The sequence below is a fragment of the Thamnophis sirtalis genome, unplaced genomic scaffold (assembly GCF_051295495.1).
Source record: "Thamnophis sirtalis isolate CommonGarterSnake01/CBP01778 unplaced genomic scaffold, rThaSir2_p1.2 scaffold_3, whole genome shotgun sequence".
In the NCBI taxonomy this organism is placed as follows: domain Eukaryota; kingdom Metazoa; phylum Chordata; class Lepidosauria; order Squamata; family Natricidae; genus Thamnophis; species Thamnophis sirtalis.
Window position 1 is genome coordinate 141728413 of NW_028261383.1, and position 19848 is coordinate 141748260.

At 41.1% G+C, this 19848-nt stretch overlaps 1 protein-coding gene across 1 annotated transcript in view; it reads right to left on the reverse strand.

The window, feature by feature from the left end:
• ERBB3 (erb-b2 receptor tyrosine kinase 3) overlaps positions 1 to 19848 on the reverse strand; it is a 109064-nt gene that overhangs the window by 46710 nt on the left and 42506 nt on the right. The window contains exons 2-3 of the mRNA XM_087710264.1: positions 9557 to 9708; positions 6878 to 7064 (exon numbers count right to left, since the gene is read on the reverse strand). Of these exons, the coding sequence (XP_087566390.1) occupies positions 6878 to 7064; positions 9557 to 9708 (339 nt within the window). The remainder of the gene's footprint in view (positions 1 to 6877; positions 7065 to 9556; positions 9709 to 19848) is intronic.

The following is a 19848-nucleotide window of genomic DNA, read 5'->3' on the forward strand; positions in this document are numbered from 1 at the left end:
AGATCTTTCACAATATCCAATTCGTCATAGTTAAGACAAGCAGAGGCAGTGTATCCCTCAGCTAATTAACTGGTATATGTCTTCCTAAAAGTTTTGTCCACAAATTATAGAGCCAAATCCAGCTGTTTCATTAGTCAATTCCAGGTACTCCGTTGTGGATGGATTTGACCTTGAATCAAGCATCTTTTATGCTTATTGTTTATTAGACTACACCTGTTGTACAACTTCAGGCTTGACCAGCTGGAAGACAGCATAATATGACTAGCTGATAAACCTGTTTCTTGAAATTGATAAAAAGGCATTTAAGTTAAACCCTGAAAGCTTATTGTCTAAGGTAGAACCATAAATTCTTTTGGTGGATTGGACTTTCACTCATAAATCTCCAAATGGGAGACCAGATTTTAGATATAATCTGAAGTTAGCCATAGGAGGAACAGGGGTGTAGCCTACCACTTAAAATACCTGACTCGCTGGCTGATAAGAGATACACACTGGTTTGTTTTCTTTCCTCAGTATGAAACCATCCCTTTATTAGGGCAGCTGTGAAAAATGTAACAAATGCAGGTAGTCCTCGAGTAACAACCATGTTTGAGCCCCAAATTTCTGTTGCCAAGCGAGACAGATCTTAAGTGAATCGTCCTGATTTTATGAGCTTTCCTGCCCCTGTTGTTAAGTGAATCACTGCAGTTGTTAAATTAGTAAGGCAGCTGTTAAGTGAAGCTGGCTTCCTCATTGACGTTGCTGGTCAGAAGGTCACAAAAGGTGATCATGTGACTCCAGGACACCGCAACTGTCATAAATATGAGTCAGAGTGAAAAACAGTCACGTTACTTTTTTTTCAGCATTGCAGTAACTTCAAACGGTCACTAAATGAATGGTTGTAAGTTGAGGACCACCTGTATAGAAACCTTACATTTGAAAAGGTCCAAATCTAGGGAGATCAGAAGTAGAATGAATTGTGTAAATATGTACCTGTGTGTATATTTTTATTTTTATCCCCCCTCCCCCCCCCCGGTGATATTTATAGATTGCAGATTGCAGAGTTTGAATTCCTCTAGTGCATACTTATTCTGCCCAGAGGACAGGGTGCTACCAGTTAAACATGGGAAAACAGCGCAATAAACATCCGTAAAGCTCTTAGACATGATCTGTAGGTAGAACATTCAACTTTATTTCCTAATTCTGACAGTAAAGAGGATGCTTGAAAGAAAACCTACAAGTTAATTACAGAGGAATCCATGCCATGTAATGCTTAATGTACTCCCACCACTCTCACAAACTACTCTGTGTTGCAACAAAGCCACACGAATGGAAGCTGGCCTAGAAAAACAACAACAGAGCAAATCCCTTTCACCTTATCTTATATACCTTGCTGAAGAATTTCTTTTTCGCTTTCTGTTCTCCTGACTTTTCTCTTATAGTTTGATTTCTGAATCTTGAAGTTGGGGACTGAAAATAGTATTAGATTTGGCAGGGTGACAAATAGTCTTCCTACGTTCTATCATCAAAAAGGCTACATTATGTTCATTGGTTATGCACTTAAATATCTGTTTGTCATTGTGGGTTTTTATTTTTATTTTTATATGTGGATCACAGGAAAATAACTTGAACCATGACTGAATTAAGGAACTCCCTATCAGAGCCCTAATCTAGTTTTTAACATGAAAGCAGTTACTGACAAAATTATCAAATACATTTCAAGCTGCACAACATTTCTAAGAGCTAAAAACTTGATTTGGAGAATGGCTTACAATGGGTCCTTTAGTGACTGTTCAAAGTTACAATGTCACTGAAAAAAGTGACTTATGACCATTTTTCACAGTTACGACCTTTGAAGCATCCCCATGATCATGTGATCAAAAGTCAGATGCTTGGCAACTGGTTCATATTTATGACTTGGTGTGTTCCAAAGGTCATGTGATCCAGGGGTGAAATCCAGCAGGTTCTGGAGAACTGGTAGCGGAAATTTTGAATAGTTTGGAGAACCGGCAAATGCCACCTCTGGCTGGCCCCAGAGTGGGGAGAGAATGGAGATTTTGCAGTATCCGTCCCCTGCCACGTCATGCCCACCAAACCACACCAACCAAGCCACGCCACGCCCACCAAGTCACGCCCACAGAACTGGTAGTAAACAAATTTGAATTTCACCACTGATGTGATCCCCTTTTATGACCTTATGACAAGCAAAGTCAATGGGGAAGCCAGATTCACTTAACAATCATGTTGCTAATTTAACAACTGCAGATATTTATTTAATAACTGTAGCAAGGAAGGTTGTAAAATGGGGCAAAACTCATTTAACAAATGTCTCACTTAATAACAGAAATGTTGGGCTCAATTGTGGTCATAACTTGACGACTACCTGTATTCAAAAACTAACTAGTGAAGTTGACTGTCAAAGGTGTCTGTCCGAGAGTTTCAAGATGATCAAGTTGTTGTTCAATGTACAACTCAGATACTTCAAGTTTTGCTTTATACGTAGTCCTTGACTTACAATCACAATTGAGCCCCAAATTTCTCTTGCTAAGTGAGAAAGATAGTTATTAAGTGAATTTTGTCCCATTTTATGACCTTTCTTGACAGAGTTTTTAAAAGAATCACTGAAGTTGCTAAGTGAGTAACATGGTTGCTAAGTGAATCTGACTTCCCCACTGACTCTGCTTGTCAGAAAGTCGCAAAGGTTGATCACAAAATCCCAGGACACTGCAACCATTATAAATATGAACCAGTTGCCAAGCATCTGAATTTTGTGATCACATCACCATGGGGATGCTGCAATGTCATAAGTGTGAAAAACAGTCATATGTCACTTTTTTCAGTGCCTTTTAACTTTGAATGGTCACTAAATAACTGCTGTAAGTTGAGGATTACCTGTAGTTAATTAAGCAGTGAAATTTGCTACTGAAAAAAACAGAGAATAATAAATATTAAGAATTAAAAAAAAACAACAATGCGGAATGTGTTGCCCTTCAGATGCACATACGCAGAAGTGTCGCACGCACTCACAAGTGTGCACTGGAGCGCATCCAAACCAGTAGTAAAAAAATTGGCAACCCACCTCTGTTGTTTATCCATCAACAATGCCCCTAAGTCCCACTGCTTTGGTTTGAGAATTGATTTATGTACACTATTTCTACTTTAGCAAGTTTCATTAAAGTCCAAGTGCATGTACTATTATTGTTTTGTTAAAGCCACACACACACAGTTCAAAACCCTTCCTTGAATATCTGGAATAGGCCGAAGAGATATTTACTGGTAAGACAACTGGCTGAGTTCAAAGAAGTCAGTTCACTTCTGACACCCAATTATTTACCATAGTAACAGCGGAATGAGCCCATCTCAAAACAATATTGCTGAAATTACAAAAGTTGTAGCAGGGGGAACAGGTAAGTCCAGAGTGGTTTTTTTCCCCCTATGGTAGGAGAAGTCCATGTAGCTTCCTTTCCTGAAGGAAGGATTTTATGCTGAAAGATTTTAATTAAAAAGAAAGCCAAACAGATCCCATAGATCTGGACTCTCTCCTCCCATGTGGTCTGTCATATTGATGCAATATCTGGATCCAATTACACTTCCTTTCAGCCTTCAGTTCTTATTTTCAGATAAGTGCAATCACAACAAAGATAGCAAGAAAAGCTAAGGCGACAACCCAAAAATCACAAGTCAGAGCTTGCCTGTACACACATTCATATTGGGCAATTGTTTCGGTTTCTGTCAACAGTCCCTATGACCTCCAGTGAGATGCTCTGAGCTCTAAGTTTTCATTATAAAAGTAAAACTTCTACTAGGCTACTTTGGGGAGAGGAACAATCCCAATATATTTTCACAGCATAAATATATAATGATTTTATTATGCCCCTCCCTGAGAAGGAGCCAGTGGTGGGATTCAGTCAGTTCGCACCTATTTGAGAGAACGGGTTGTTAACTTTCTAAGCAATTCAGAGAGCCAGTTGTTGGAAGAAATCTCATTTTGTTTTTTTCCACTTTACAGGGCTAATCCTGTAAGGAAGGCAGGAAGGAAACATTCTGGTGTTGTTTCTAGCCTAATGTTTGTTGTCCTGCTTACAAAACCTGCCTCTCTGGTTACCCTTATTACATTGTAACAGCTAAGGCAAAGCACTCATCTGTGTGTGTGACGTTAGTTGGCCATGACCACCCAGTCACATGACCACCGAGCCCTGCCTACCCAGCTGGTCATTAGAGCAGAGAATCAGTTGTTAAATTATTTCAATTGCACCACTGGAAGTAGCACAAGTTAGTGGAAGGTGAGGAGAAGGGAGATATTGTTCCCTAGCTCTGCCTTACGAGCCTTTTGAATTCTTTTGGAATAAACTTCACAAATTACAATAAGGAGGAAGCTATTTTGAAGTTGGTTCCTTAAATTTGCATTTGTTGTAAGAATCTGGTCTTCAAACACTTGTTTTTAGGCTTTCTTTTCCAAGTTTCAACCCTCCTGAAGAGGTCCATGGGATAATTCCAGGTGAGCCTCGTAATAATTCAATTCAAAACAAAACAAACTCCCAACCATCACTGAACTTCATTACTGAATAGAAAATTAAAATTGGATCTCTTGTTCCATGATTAACATTATCAAAGGTGCTTTTTCAAAAGACAACTGGAGTTGGACTCCTTGAAGACATTTCACTTCTCATCCAAGAAGCTTCTTCAGTTCAGAACAAAACATCTTCAAAGAAAAATAAAGTCCAGTTGCCTTTTGAAAAAGCACCTTTAGGACAACCATGACCTGGATGACTGAGAATCTCCATAGACATTATCCACTGGACTGCTTTATCACCTTCTCAGGACAGGTCAACTTACTGTTATCTGCTTAATAACATGTAATATATAAGATTTTCTCACTGTGTACTTTTAAGATTGCATGTGTCTCGTTGTACACATGTTTTATGGTCACAAGCCTAACAACTAATCACCTGTTGATGGTTTCATCAAGGTATCAGAGGGAAAAGGAATTTTAATCCTGACAAATTGTAGGCTTCTCTTTGGCAACTAACAACCCCCTTTATCTAAATGGCTCCTGGCTATGCCTTTGGCAAGACCAGGGATATTGTGCAAATGATACTTTTCATTCTAAAAAATGAAGGTGTAGAGCAGGGGTGTCAAACTCACATTGTCATGATGGCATCACATGAAGTATCGGGATCTTTTTTCCCCTTTGCTAAACCGGGCATGGGTGTGGCCAGTGCATGACGCATCCGGCCCATGGGCTGCAGGTTTGACAGCCCTGGTGTAAAGGAAACCCTCTTTTTTTCTTCCTCTCATAATATTAGCATTCAAAGTTATATAATTAGACCAGGGGTCTGCAATCCGCTGCTCCTTATCACTCAAAATATGCGTCACAACTGCCAATGTGCGATACCCGCTGGCATGCAATTTATTGAGGTTTTAGACCCTTTTTTTTTGTTTTGGAGTTCAAAATGTTTTTATTGCATGCAGAAATAAAAATATGTTTTCTCTGTAGCAGTTCATTGGTTTCATAAATGCAACACACTATAGTTTTTTATACATAGCATAAAGGTAAAAAAAAATATGCAGTGCTATCTTCATTTTAGAAGTTGGAAGGGTTTTGTGGCTCCCGGTGTTTTCTTTTCTGTGGTCCAAATCGCTCTTTGAGTGTTTAAGGTTGCCTTAAACGACCCCTGAATTAGACCAATCTCCTCTTATCAGATTACCTTTCTATTTAAAAGGTCATTAGACAAATTCATCGATAACAGCTAGGTTAGATCTTTAGGTCCAGAAGTGGGCTCCTGAATTTAAGTTGTTACGAACAAATACACTAGAAGGCTATTTACAGCGGCTCTTGGCTATCATCATGGGAAGAAAGAAGCCGGATCGATGCAGTGAGCCCTTTTCTTCTTCATCTTTTTCTTCTTCCTTCTTGCTAACCCTGCTATTGAGTAAAAGGTATTCCTCATAACATTGACTTTATTAAGAGGTGTCATGTGTTCAGAATATTGGAGAGCACCTTGGCTGTGCCCTTCACATGTTCCTTCTTTCTGGTGTGAGGATCCTTTTCATCAGGAAAGGAAGTAGCTCATTCTGGGCTCCTTTCTCAAACATCTCTCAAAATAAGCCTCTCAGATATCGTCCTAACATCAGTCATTACTTAAAGGAGCCAATGGCTACACTTGTTCTAGGACGCTGATTCTGTGCCCAGAAGCTGCCCTTAGGCAGGAACACGAGCAGTGTTACTTCGGGACACTCTATGGGTGGAGCAGTGCCATCAAGTTGCATCAGTACTAGGAACTGCCTAATTGGGGCTGCAAAAATCCAAAGGACCACTAGATAGTAGCAAAGAGCTAACGTTTTCTGTAACTCTTTGCTATCATCTAGAGGTCACCCCTCTTACTTGTTGCCTGCTGCCACTTAGCTATCACTGATCGTGCCACTCTAGACAAATGTTTGGCCTTGTGTACTTGAAGCCCACAAAGCAACTACCTTCCTTATGTTGAATCATGGGTGGGTTTTGGCAGGCACTACTGCCAGTTTGCTCTTATGCACACCGTGTGTGTTTGGTGCGTGCTGTGTGCACATGCGCAGTGCAATTAAAATTGTTCTGCGCATGCACAGAAGCAAAAAACAAGACAGCAGTACTCACTGTGCCGCCTGGAGAACCGGTTCAGGGTGTGTGCCAGGCCTGGGGCGCTGCCGGTTCCAGCGACCCAGGCCGACAAACCACTACCAGTTCAGCCGAACTGGGCTGAATTGATAGGAACTCACCACTGTGTTGAATATATATACACCACTGATTTTCAACAACTCTGCATAATGCTATAAGCTGTTCAAACTACCTGGAGATTGTTTCACATGTAGAGGAACATAGTCTGGTTTGCCTGGAGTTCAAGCTCCACCATCATCTTACCTGTGAGCTGATTGAAGCCCATCTGGTGTAGAGCGTGTGTAACGTTTTTTTCATAGTTGAGGACCACATAGAGGGCATACTTGTCTTCGTAGTATTGGGTCCCACGTATCATGCGGAGGTTCTGCAGTGGCAGGTAAGTGAAGACATTCATGGCGATCAAAACATAGCCGGTCACTTCTCGGATAGTCTAGGCAGGATGAAAGGAAAGCATACAACTCACCATAACTCAGACAGATTTAATATACCCTTCAGAGAGTATTTGCTATACTGGCAGGGAATTGTAAGAAATGCAAGCAAGCCAGGGAAAAGTATAACATTTTCTGCATATATTCACTATCAAATGTGTTCGCTAGTCGTTTTGTAATCATTCAGGCTCCCAAGTGAAATTGACGCCATCTTAGGGTGCTGTGACTAAATAGAAGAGAAAAATGCATGTGATTGTAATTGGCTTTCCCCCGTTCTTCCTCAATGGATGGCAGCCTAAAAAAGCTGGATTTGATATGATAGTGGTTCCATTGGCATCACAGGCTCCACAAAAGTTTGGATGCAGTTCTGATGAACTACAACAAGGAACAGTTAGTGGAAAGGATCAATGAGTAGAGTGAAGCTAAACAGACTCATATCTTCAAATAGAGGTCACTGCCAAGGAGCAATAAATCAGAAGGGGGAGGGGGGTGATTTCTGATTGAAATGTGCCAAACAGGAAAAAGGGCTAGATCTTGGAGAGCTACCATCATCCATTTTTTAATTTTACCCAGCCAGCTGTGTCTGAGAAGCAGTATAGTTAGCAGAAATTATGTGGGATGTAGGCAAAAAAAGTTCCCACCCCCTGCTTTCAGGTAGACTCCATATCACCCTGTTATTTGGATGTAATCCATATCTAAAAAACTTAAATATTCCTATAACATGTAAACGTACACTAAATATTTCATATTTTCATAGTTCCTTTGCTGCACACACCCAATTCTTTGCAATATTCTTTCATCTTTCCCATTACCTTCTCCTGTTGGTATCTTCTGATATTATTTTGTTCTTTGTATATACACTGAGAGCTTCTGCACTGGAGACAAATTCCTTGTGTGTCCAATCACACTTGGCCAATAACGAATATCCTATTCTATATTCTACATTCTATTTTGATAAAAAAAATAGTATTGAATTTCTCATTGCTGGTTAAGTCTTGCTACAACTTCTTTATTTAAGGAAATAATTTTCAGACTTTTTATATCAATCCTGCCACATCTTACCCACCATTATCCTCTCTCTCATTTTATTAGTTAGCATTTGCTTTTGTTTGGGATTGAGAAAACATGATTACATTTCAGTCTTCACCCAGAAATGTAAAGAGATGCATTTTACACATGCATATCCTGTATATATATCTGTATATATGGGTGGGTCCATGAAATCACCAAGAGATGAGTAAAACTTAAAAGTCTTTATCTTCCTGAAAAATACAACATCTGAAGTAAAATAAATAAATCCAGAAAATTCTGACCATACCAACATATATATAATGTGTGAACAATCAGGGCTTCACGTTGATTGTTATGATGGAATAACAGGCGTATCAGCCTTTTACATAACCAATTCTCTTTCAGCCAGCTGCCATATTGCGTGGCAATCATCACCACATGATGAGCTCCTTAGTTAATTATGTGCCAATATTGGAGTCAGAAGTTGACTAGCTTTAGAAAATGTTTTTTCAGAAATCTCAGATTATTGTAAGAGAGCAAATGGGCACGGAAAGAACCTCTGCGATTTCAAAAACACCCACTGGGTTAATAATTGATAGATTATTGTGCTATTGGAAGGACGGAGAGTTAAGATCACTTTGCTCCAATTGTTTTTTTTTTCTACTTGTGATGCCATGGAGCCCACATTCCATAGGCAAGCTCGGTCTGGATTAATGTTACCATAGCCATTTAGAGATGGCTATGTCTGTCACCCTTGTAGCCACGTCTCTGAACAAACCTCCACTGCCTCAATCACGAAATGAAAACAAATCATCTCAACAGAGACATTTTTAGCCAGCTACTACCCACATATTCTATGTGTTTCTCAACCAAACAAATTCCTCTTTTTTTCTTTTTAATCAAACTAGGCTTCCTTCCTATATCTGAGGTTACCTATCAAAAAATATTACTTTGTTGAATAAGTCATAATCGAAGATCTAGTGAAATTGTTGACACTGACTTCAAAACATGAGGCATGAATCCTAAATGTGTTTACTTCTGAGTAAAGCTCTTTAGGGTAAATAAATTTGGCATGTCCCTTGGATAAATTATTTAAATTATTCACAATCATTAGTCTCTCATGATTTAGGTATTAGGGAAGGGAAAAGAATGATGAGACACAATGGAATGGGCATGTAAGCATTTTCTGGTTTTCCCTGGCAATCTATTTAATTAATTAGAAGATTATTGGAAAATATAACAAAGTGAGATGTAGTCTATCACTTTTTTTAAAAAAAATCTGCTAGGAGCAAGTGAGAGCATGACCATTGTTTGTCATGTCTACATACAATCATTAATCGAAACAGAAAGTTGGAGTAGATAACTTCAGTCTGGTGAATGTAGATGGAGGAAGACAAGATTTCATACAGAGAATTTTCTATGCTAGTTTCACACCTGCTGAAAAAAAGGAAAATGTGTTAAGTCTTCCACCACATGTAGTTACCTGCAAGAAGGAAAGATCCTGGTTTTGTCCAATGAGCACTATCTCAAGGTTGCCCATGACGATCTCACAGTTGTTGTACATTTTATATAGTGTCTGATACCGTTGCTGGGCATCTCCTGTCACACTGAGCTCATTTTGGGTGCCTGCACAAACTGCAACAAAAAAGAAAGAAAGAAAAGAAATGGAATTCATAAATCATTCATGAAGCCCACCAGACATAGTCCAGTGCTTATTCCATAATAGTCTGCATCATAAAAAGCAAAGTCCAAAATCCATGTATTATCACTTTCTGCTTTAATCAACCATGTCCCCCAGAGCATGGCACTAGTAAATATCAGGAATGGAGCAGATAATGTGTTCCAGTCCAATCAAAGTTCTTCTCTATTCTTTCAAATTAATCAAAATATCAGTCTGAATGGGCATATATTTAGTCTGTTATCTTCACTGTCATGGATTCCATCTAAAAACAATGAATTATATTTTTATGAAGGTGCTATGACATTGTTGTTACCTCTTCCTGCATTATTATTTGAAAAAAATCTTCAGGGACAAGGGATGATGAGTAGACATTACAGTCAATCTTAAAAAGGGGATCATTAGACAAAGGTGGTGTCCCTGTTTTGAGATGGAATAAATTCTTAGGTTATCCAATGGCATCATGACCTAGGACTTGTAATTGAGCAAAATATAGTTTCTATTGATGGGAAGCTTCCATTTCAAGACAATTGACAGTTCAAACTCTGGTCAATTTTGTCCCTGTTCACTTTGCTTGGACTTTTTTAACTGGTAGGAGGAGCTGTAAGGAATGGAAGATTGGGAATAAATCTACTGTCAAAATACCCTGGATCAATCTCAGATACATTTGAAAAGCTTAGAAAAGCAGAGAAACTATTGCCCTTAAATATTTCCCAAGGACTCTAATGCTTCCAAGGCAAAGGAACAGAGATACACAAAACAAAAATCTGTAAGAAATGGAGACCTAATCCATAAAGGGCTTTTCCTAAAACAGATTGCCACTAATCTAAACTGATAAGAAAGATCAGATGATATGACAAAATCCAATAAGAACAACACCAAACAACTATGTTATACGGCATCCTCTTCCAACTTCATTTTTTTCTTCCTTCTTGGAACTATTAACATTAGAGATAGGCATCTACCTGTGAATTCCTCAGAAGGATAGTAATGCTGGCTAATATCCAGAGAGAAATTTCAAGTGTATGACACACAAACAAAAACATTTTATATTCTCCATTATTCATAGAATTATAGGGCTGGAAGGGACCTTGGAGGTCTTCTAATCCAATGCCCTGCCCAAGGCAGGAGTTCTTACACCATCTCGGACAAATGGTTGTCCAGTCATTTCTTCAAAATCTTTAGTGATGGAGCATCCACAACTCCAAGAGGTAAGCTGTTCACACATTAATTGTTCGTACTGTTAGAAAATCCCTCCTTGGTTGGATCTCCCTTTGATGAGCTTCCACCCATTGTTTCTTGTCTTACTCTCGATGCTAATGAGAATAAATTGAGCCCTCTTCCCTATGACAAGGGGAAGTATCATGTATCATCAAGTATCATGTCTCCCCTAAGTTTTCCTTTCATAGGTTAAACATACCTATGGTAGGTAGTTTCCTTCACCGTTTGTCACACAATTTAGCCCCCTGACCCCTTATCATCTTTGTTGCTCTTCTCCGCACTCTTTCCAGGGCCTCAGCATCCTTTTTGTATCATGGCATCTGGACGCAGACCTGGACAGAGTATTCCAAATGTGGCCTCACTAGTATAATACAGAGCGATACTATCTGATGTTGCAACCTAGGACTGTGCTGGCTTTTTTGGCTGGCTGTGCAGGCTGTACCACCCTGCTGACCCATACTTAAGTGGTGGTCTACTAGCACACTTAGATCCCTGTCACAGGTGCTACTGTACAGCCAGGTACTGCCTATCCTATACCTGATGTTCTTCTTCCTCCTCTTCCACCTCCTCTTCCTCCTTTCCCCACTTACAAGCTATTATTAACTCTTTCCTCTCCATAACTTCTAAACATTTTACCCTGAGGAGTAGGAGTCTCAGCCAATCAGAAAAAGCTCAATGTTTCTTAGGAAAGCCAAAACATTTTAGTTTCACACAATGTGTGATGATCCATCACATCAAGAAAGAATTGTTATCCCTTGAATATGGATTATAGGTCTATAATTCACTTTTACGATGAGGTTTCAAGATATGAATGCTAACTAGAAATGTTTAAAACTCACAATCTCTACCTACCTAGAGGGTGTGAGGTTGGAAAATGCTGCTTTACTGGTTGACAAACAGGTCCTACCAAAAGCGTAGAAAGGGCTAGAAATTGTCACCCTGGTGTCCTACTTCCTAGCTTTGACCAAAGTCAACCAGTCCTAAGTGACATGCATGAATGAAAATTGTGAGCATTTGCACATTCAGTGTCCTCTCCCTGAAGGTAAACAAAAACAATCACATTCTCCCCACAGCTTAAGTAGATTCACTACACTGCAAGAGGAAGGGTGTGATAAAGTTGAAACCATAAGGAATTAAGATGCTTGGTGAGATCATGATCAGTCCCTTTTTGGCTCTAGTTACTTGAAAGCACAAAATCCACTATGAGATTTACAGTAACAGGAAGTGGTATATAAATATTAATTGAATAAACAAGCAAGACCTAATTGGCTATTCTTCCTCCATCTACCAGAGAGATCAGAACAGTTGATTGGAAAAGTAACTTTCCAAAAAGTTAAAAAAGGACTACTTACTGGATTCATATAGGCCACAAGCTAGGGTTTCTATCAATCCTATATTCCTGAAGAAGCCACATTTGGCCAGGTTCACTAAGCAATATGCTATGGTTATTTATATCCTGATTTCTTCCTTTTCTACGAATGTCAAGATGGCAAACATATCCAACACACCTTCCTCCTCCTACAGTATTTTCCCCAGAACAAGTAGAGAGAGAGAATCCAAAGTCACCCAGCTGGCGTTCATGGCTAAGGCTGGACTCATGGTTTCCCACTCTCTAACTTGATGCCTTAACCACTAGACCAGGGGTCAGCAACCTGCAGTTCTGGAGCTGCATGTGGCTCTTTCATCCCTCTGCTGCGACTCCCTGTTGCTGGTCAGCTCCACAATTGATAGGGCTTTCGGTTAGGACAGGTAGAGGCAAAAGGACACTGCGCTAGGAGGAGACTCTATGATGGGGGAACCAGACTTCTGGCTGGCTTCAGAATTAAATGGGGGGGGCTTCCAGTTAGGACCTTTGTGGCTCTTCGTGTGTTTACAGTTGCCGACCCCTGCACTAGACCAAAGTGGCTCTCTTTCAAACCATAATGGCCAGAATTGTGCACTGCAGCAACTTGAAACCAAACAAAACACTTGATGTATGAACTCAGCCACTTGACCCTGAGAGAACAGATAAGATGCTCCTTTCTCATTGGGTGAATGGTCCAACACTCAAGTACCTAAAACTATAAGCTTATCTCATGAAAATGTTTCCAAAGGGTATCAGGGTTAACTCTGCTGCCCTAAATATAATAGCCTGTGTTGCAGAACACACTACCACACACAACGACACAACCGCCATTGGTTGAACGAACCAAACTTGGTGAGGTACATACGGGACACAAATAAGCACACACCATTTCTCCAGTTTGTTTGAGTCAGAGAGCACATCTTAAAGTTTGAGAGCCTGTTAGAAGCACTCACACCAAATAAGTGCCGCTGTGGATCATTCAGTCATAAAATGCCCATTCACAAGAAGGCAAATAGAATAGACTGCTCCTGGTCACTTCCTGCCCAGCTGTCCTCATCCCCTCAACTTCTTTTTTATTTATTTCCAAAGAGCTAGGTACACTTTCAAATAAAGCAGTAGGCCGCAGCCTTCCGCCATCTTACTTTTCTCAGAAAATAGTGGCATCTATTGGGAAGGTTAGAAAAACCAAGATGGCAGACCCAGAAGCATGATCGCAATCCTCCCCATGTTGTATGCAGGGGTGGGATTCTACCTGTTCGGACCAGTTTGGGCAAATTGCGCAGTCACCGAACCGGTTGTTAAACCGGGAGGATCCCATCCCTGGTTGTACGTGTTTTGATGTTGCAGGCAGATATAAAGGGACAGACTTAAATTGCACTGCTGCAACTGCCATATTGCCTTTTCTTGGTAATCCTCCCCCCCACCAAATGTTTCTGGCAGAAGGTTTGTGGGGCCCAAAGACACCCTTATACAGTAATTGAAATTTTTAAAGCCTGATTCTTTAAACTCATACGCCTTTTTAATTAAAAGAGTCTATGAAGACAGGTGGAGTACTATGACTAAATACTTACAAAGCTGTTTCAATATTGATTAATTTGTACATGGGCGGAGTTTTACTGTGCTGAATCATGTTTATCGGCAAAGGGGAAAGAGAGGCTAACTTGGATACGGGCATATTAAAAGAAAGCAGAGAAGTCATCAGTGAAGGTTCTGGACTGGATTATTTTGCTCTAAAAACAGAGGTACAGCGTTGAGTATTTGGCATTTGCAGGTCCACATTCTAGACACTGATCATAGGTTAAGAGAGCTTTGACCCACTGGTTGTTTTCCATGAGTGCATTCATTCAGAGTTAATAAATAACCAAGGGGAATGTCCTGTTCAGCTTTTAAATGCAAACCTCACCTCCTATTTCTTATGCACAAGCACTATAGATTCTTGAGTCAGGTCCTGCATATAAATACACTATAGGATGAATAACTAGAGGGTGGGGAGCCCATCTTTGTTAATTGGCTAAAATGGATTAAAGCACAACGTCAACAACCATTTATTGTAACACCTCCAGAGATCCTCAGCAGTAACACCTCACTTTAATGAACTAATGGGGTGAGAGGGAGAACACATTTCCCCCCATTTTGAGGGGGGGGAGTTGAAGAGTAAATCTACACAATGAAATAAACGATGCAAATTCCATCATTTGTTATGTATTTGTGCCATTTGTACCATGATGTCATGATGCAAATTGTCCCAAAGTATGGAATTTGCATCAACCCTCTGTCATTTCTAATATATCCTTACACAAATGATGGGAATCGCAACCGAATTTGGCCTGCTGCACAAAGCTTCACGGCAGGTCAGCAAAGATTTCACAGTAGCAGCAAAAACAAAAGCCTTTTCTCTTACCCAAATTAAAATCCAGAAAACTTGGCAGAAGGAAAGGGGATAGATTTCTCTGTGAACAGAATTATTCTTGGATTAGAACAAATTCCCAGGCTGAGCACACGCCCTATTTTACTGACCATTGTTTTGCTTTTGTCTCTAATTTGTAGATTGGGTGATTTGAGTGACAAACAAGCTAGATAGTGCATTGTGAATATTTCTGTGGTAATATATTTCCTGCGTCCCTGGATGTCGATTTTTGTAAGCTTTTCATAGCCATTAAGGCAAGCGATATACATATCAACCGATATACATAGCAAACAAACACAATGGCAAATAAATTTGAAAACCTTTCTGCTTAGTTCCAGAACTTCTTTTTGGGACCAAAACTCAGATGGGTGGCTAATAAATTTTATAATCAAAAATGAGAAGTAAGATTCCAATGAATACAGCTTAGTCAAGAAATATGCTGCAGACAAGCACTTGATAAAGTAGCCATCAAGGCCTTGGAAAAGATATTCAAATGATTTGATGTGACACTTTATAAAAGCAAAAGATGAACTTTAAAGAAGCAGGATAGGAAAAGTATCGACACCTTTGAATTATGATATTAGAAAAAACTCCAGAGTATAACCTAGAACAATAATGGCGAAACTTTTTGTAAAGGTGTGCTAAAATTGCCCATCTGCGTGTTATTGCGCACACACGCGTGCTCACACCCACAATGGAATGCACCCACCTACTTACGCATGCACACGTGCAACCCCACCGCGCATGCGCACGGGCTCCCCGCTCTACGCCGGGGTGGGGGAGTTTTCGCCCTCCCCGGGCTCTGGAGGCTTTCCTAAAGCCTCGGGAGGGTGAAAACGGCCTCCCCCAGCCTCCCAGAGGCCCTTTGGAAACTGGAAACAGATAGTTTCTGAATTTCCAGGTGGCCCATTGGGCCCGTTTGTTGTCCTCCCAAGGCTCCGGAGGCTTTCCTGAAGCCTGGGGAGGGCGAAAAAAGCCTCCCCCAGCCTTCTTGAAGGCCAAAAATCAGCTAGCCGACATGCGTGTGCACACCGGAGCTAACAGCTCACATGCTGGCAAATATGGCTCCATGTGCCACAGGTGACACGCGTGTCATAGGTTTGCCATCACCGACCTAGACAGCCAAAACAACAAATCAATCCATCATTGAACAAATCAACCCAGAGTTCTCATTTTGAGGCACAAACCGCCAGGGTCAAATTATCCTACCGTATTTCAGCTCTCTGGAAAAAGCTTTAATGCTGGGGATTGTGGTAGGAGAAGAGAACAACCAACAACAAAGTGGATGGACTCAGTTACAGTGGTGATGAGTGTTCTAGCTGGGAGAATGCGATCAGACAAACGGAGGCGAGCCAGGACTTCAAGTCAGCTAACAGTTTATTTCTAACTGGTTGCCTAACGTGGCACTTCACATTTTGCGTGTATTAGCTAACTGGCATCATCTGAGCCCTGTTTGACAGCTCTTTATATACCCCAGCTGTCAAACAGGTAACCAATCAGTAACAAGTAACACGTCCCCCTAGCCAAATGGACCAGAGAGGAAACTTTAGTACACAACAATGAGTATACCATTAGGAGATCTGATGAGCCAGATTAGGGACAGATCATCATAGAGAAAATCTATTTATGTGATAGCTAAGAGTCAAAAACAACTTGATGGCACATAATCAGCTGGATTTCCTGCCAAGAAGAAAGAAAATGGTCTACTTCTATCTTCTCCAGAACTACGGTATGTTTCCAGAAAAAATATGTCCTGCTAAGGCTGTCATAATTTCTCTGTTCCAGAACTACTGGCCCAGTTACATATGGTGATAAAGCATACAGGTCATCCTCGTTTAGTGACCATCATTCAGCAAACATTTGAAGTTATGATGGGGCTGAACAAGCAGGTGTATGATTAGTTCTTATAGTTGAAACTGTCACAACATCCCCAGAGTCATGTGATCATGATTAGGGGGGCACTTGGCAATTGGTTTATCTGCAACTTTCCCTACCAGCTTTTGACAAGCACTTCTGGCAGCCCCATCCCAAAACAGACCCACAGACCTCCTGTACCTTAGCAATCAATTTGAAAAATAGTTACATCAGGAAGGCATTTAAGGGGAGGGACTTTGCAATATTTCAGAAGGGTAGGTATTGGGTTGGGACATTAAGTTGAGTGAAAAACAGTCATCCCATAATTGAAACTATAGTCAGTGAATAATATGATGGATATGAAGATACAAGAAGAACCTGAACATCCAGCTTTTCCAAACAAACATCCAATTTGCAGCCTCTCGTGTCTACAGACGCCACCATAATTATTTGTTTCCGCTCTCAGGAAGGAGAACTAGCAAAGGGCACTGAATTCTACAACAGGCCCCTGCATTCTTTCCAGTGGTGGGTTCCTCTTACCGTTGCTACCGGTACGCTGATCACGGTCTGTTTGTGCATGCGCCTGATGTGCACGTGCCTGATGTGCGCTGCGCACGGATGTGCAATCCACCGCCCCTGTGACACTCAGCTGTTTGTTGGGGCTCGCGCAGGTGCCGCCCACTGTGCGCACGTGCACAGTGTACCTTTTGGCATAAATACAGCTATAGAGGACGGGCGGGTGGGTGAGCCAAACGAGCCACCGCACTGGTACACTCACAGCTGCTCCAGGCCACTACCAGTACGGCTGTACCGGTCCGAACCGGCAGCAACCCACCACTGATTCTTTCCCCCCAAATTATGACTAGAACATGCGGCTGAAACGATGTTTCTTTTTTCAAATTTTTCACTCTGCCATCAAAAATGACCTTCCCTTTCCCCCCATGTTATTTTTTTTTCATTATATGGAATGTTTGCAGGGATGTATTAGCTTTTGCAAAATACTGTTGATGTCTTTAGGCCCTATAATGCACATGGAGCTCTCTTGAAGACTGACATTTCAAAACTTATGGCTCTTTAAACAATTGTCCTCTGTGATTTATAAGGATCTCCTTTAAAGCCATCCAAGTTCTTATTTCTTATGGAAACAAACTTCACATGTTCATTGTGTAAAAAAGTGTTCTTTTGTTTTGTCTAAATCTTCCAGTCGCTTCACTGGTTGACCTCTGATATTAGTCCTGGGAGCAATATGACCAGCAAACAAATGTAACTAATAAATAAGCTACCCCCCCCCCCCAAAATACAGTAAATAAATAGTAGTTTGTAGGTGCATAAAGAAGCAATTTCAGTAATAGACCTAGTAAGAATATTTTACCCTTGTCACTGAACAATAAAAGCTGTATTCTTCAACACTTAGAAAATAAAGTGTAAGAGATAAATGTATAGCCAGACCTATCTTGCTTGTTTCTTGTTCTTCAACTAAGAAATGGAGAACTTTGTTTACACTCAGAAGAAAGCCCTATTAAGTTCAGTGGGTTTATTTCCACATAATCAAGATAGTAATTCATAAAAAAGGAATCTCTGGAAATTAATAAAGCTTTTAGGCGGGAATGCTACTATAGAACTGTGACTATATTTTGTCCTATTGAAGGCCCTAACTTGGGTGTGTACAGTTGTTTAATAACTATGAAGTTTAAGGGAGTTAAATGCAAACATTGCTAAGCCCACAAGCTTTCTCCTCCTATCACCTCCAAACTGACACACCACCAAACTGGCTGGGCAGCTTCTTTTGCCAAGTGTGGCACAACCCACTAACCAACCGGTTCAACCAATCGTCTCAGCCAATCAGGAGTTTAGAGTGTGTGACATTCAGAGGGTTGGTTGGTACCCAGAACACAACAGGATTTGGCTTTCCAAACACGTATCATAACTTTCTCAACCATGGGGATGAGGACAAAGAGATACAGTTGTGGCTAGAAATGACAACACAGAATTCTTGAGCAAGGGGGGGGGAAGCAATGGGCCTCCAGATGTTGCTACACCTCAACTCTTGGCGGCCCCAGACAGGAGAGTCAGAAAGGATGCTGGCATATCCTATTGTTATTGTTGTGATAAGGAGCTCAACGCATTTCCAATTTTCCTCTGCAGGACAACTTGGCTAAGAGAGAATAACTGCCCCAAAGTGGTGAGCTTGAATGGCCAGGGGTTCCTGGTGCCAGCCTGGCGCTTTAACCCTTGCACTACCCTGACTTTGTAGTTCAGCAACATCTAGAAGATCACACCTCCTTGTTTAATGGTTAACTGCTTCTCTGATGCATCTTCAGTCAAGTTGGAGGACTGATCCCGCTTGATGAATTTGACTGGAGAGGCAAATTAGAAGTCCATTCAATCACTTAAAATCAGCTCTGTCCGCTCTCGTAAATCAAATCTTTTTCACCCCATGAATCATCCAGAGAGTCCAAGCGTTCACAGAAGAATTAGGCCTCTTGGGTGTGGAGACAGAAACCCCTGCCAGATCTGAAAAGGGCGGGAAGTCTAGTCACAGGGGCTGCATTGTCCTTGGATGGAGCTGCTCTGTTCTGAAGAGGCTGCTTTAGGCAATGTCCTGGCTGGACAACAACGGGTTGATTATCCATGGGAAGGTGGACGGAACTGGAGGCCTGGCTAAGAACTCCACCCTAGCAAGGACATAAAAGATCTTACCCCAAGGCTATGAGAAGAAATAGAAGTGGATCTGCTCCGAAAAGACCCTATACTCCACCCTCTCCCCCCACCTCTGCAGAGGCACTGGCTTGGGTTTTGCTCCCATTCCTCCTTTCTGTTTTGTATTCTTCCACATTGCAACACAATGAACCCACAGGGCTATCAGGCAGCTGCACAACAGCCACCCAATTAGCATGCTGGTAGGTGTGTTTGTAACTTTTTGAGGACCTGCACAAACAGGCATTACTTGGATTTTAATATCATCTGACCAATCCAAGAAATCATATACAATTGGTTCAAGAGTCCCTCCATTGCAGAAGGTTAACATGACTGATAATCTCATGAAGGAATCAATTTAAGTTACAGTGCAGGGTTAACAAGGAATGGGCACCTCTGCTCTAGGGCAGGAGTGGGTAGCCATGGCCACTTGATGTTCCTGAACTACAACACACAAACACCCAAGCTTCATGGCCAAGGGTGAGGGACGCTGAGAGCCATTGTCTGATGGGCTATAGGTTCCTTATCCTCGTCCTAGCATTTCAGAAATGAAAACGGGCACCTGTCCATTAT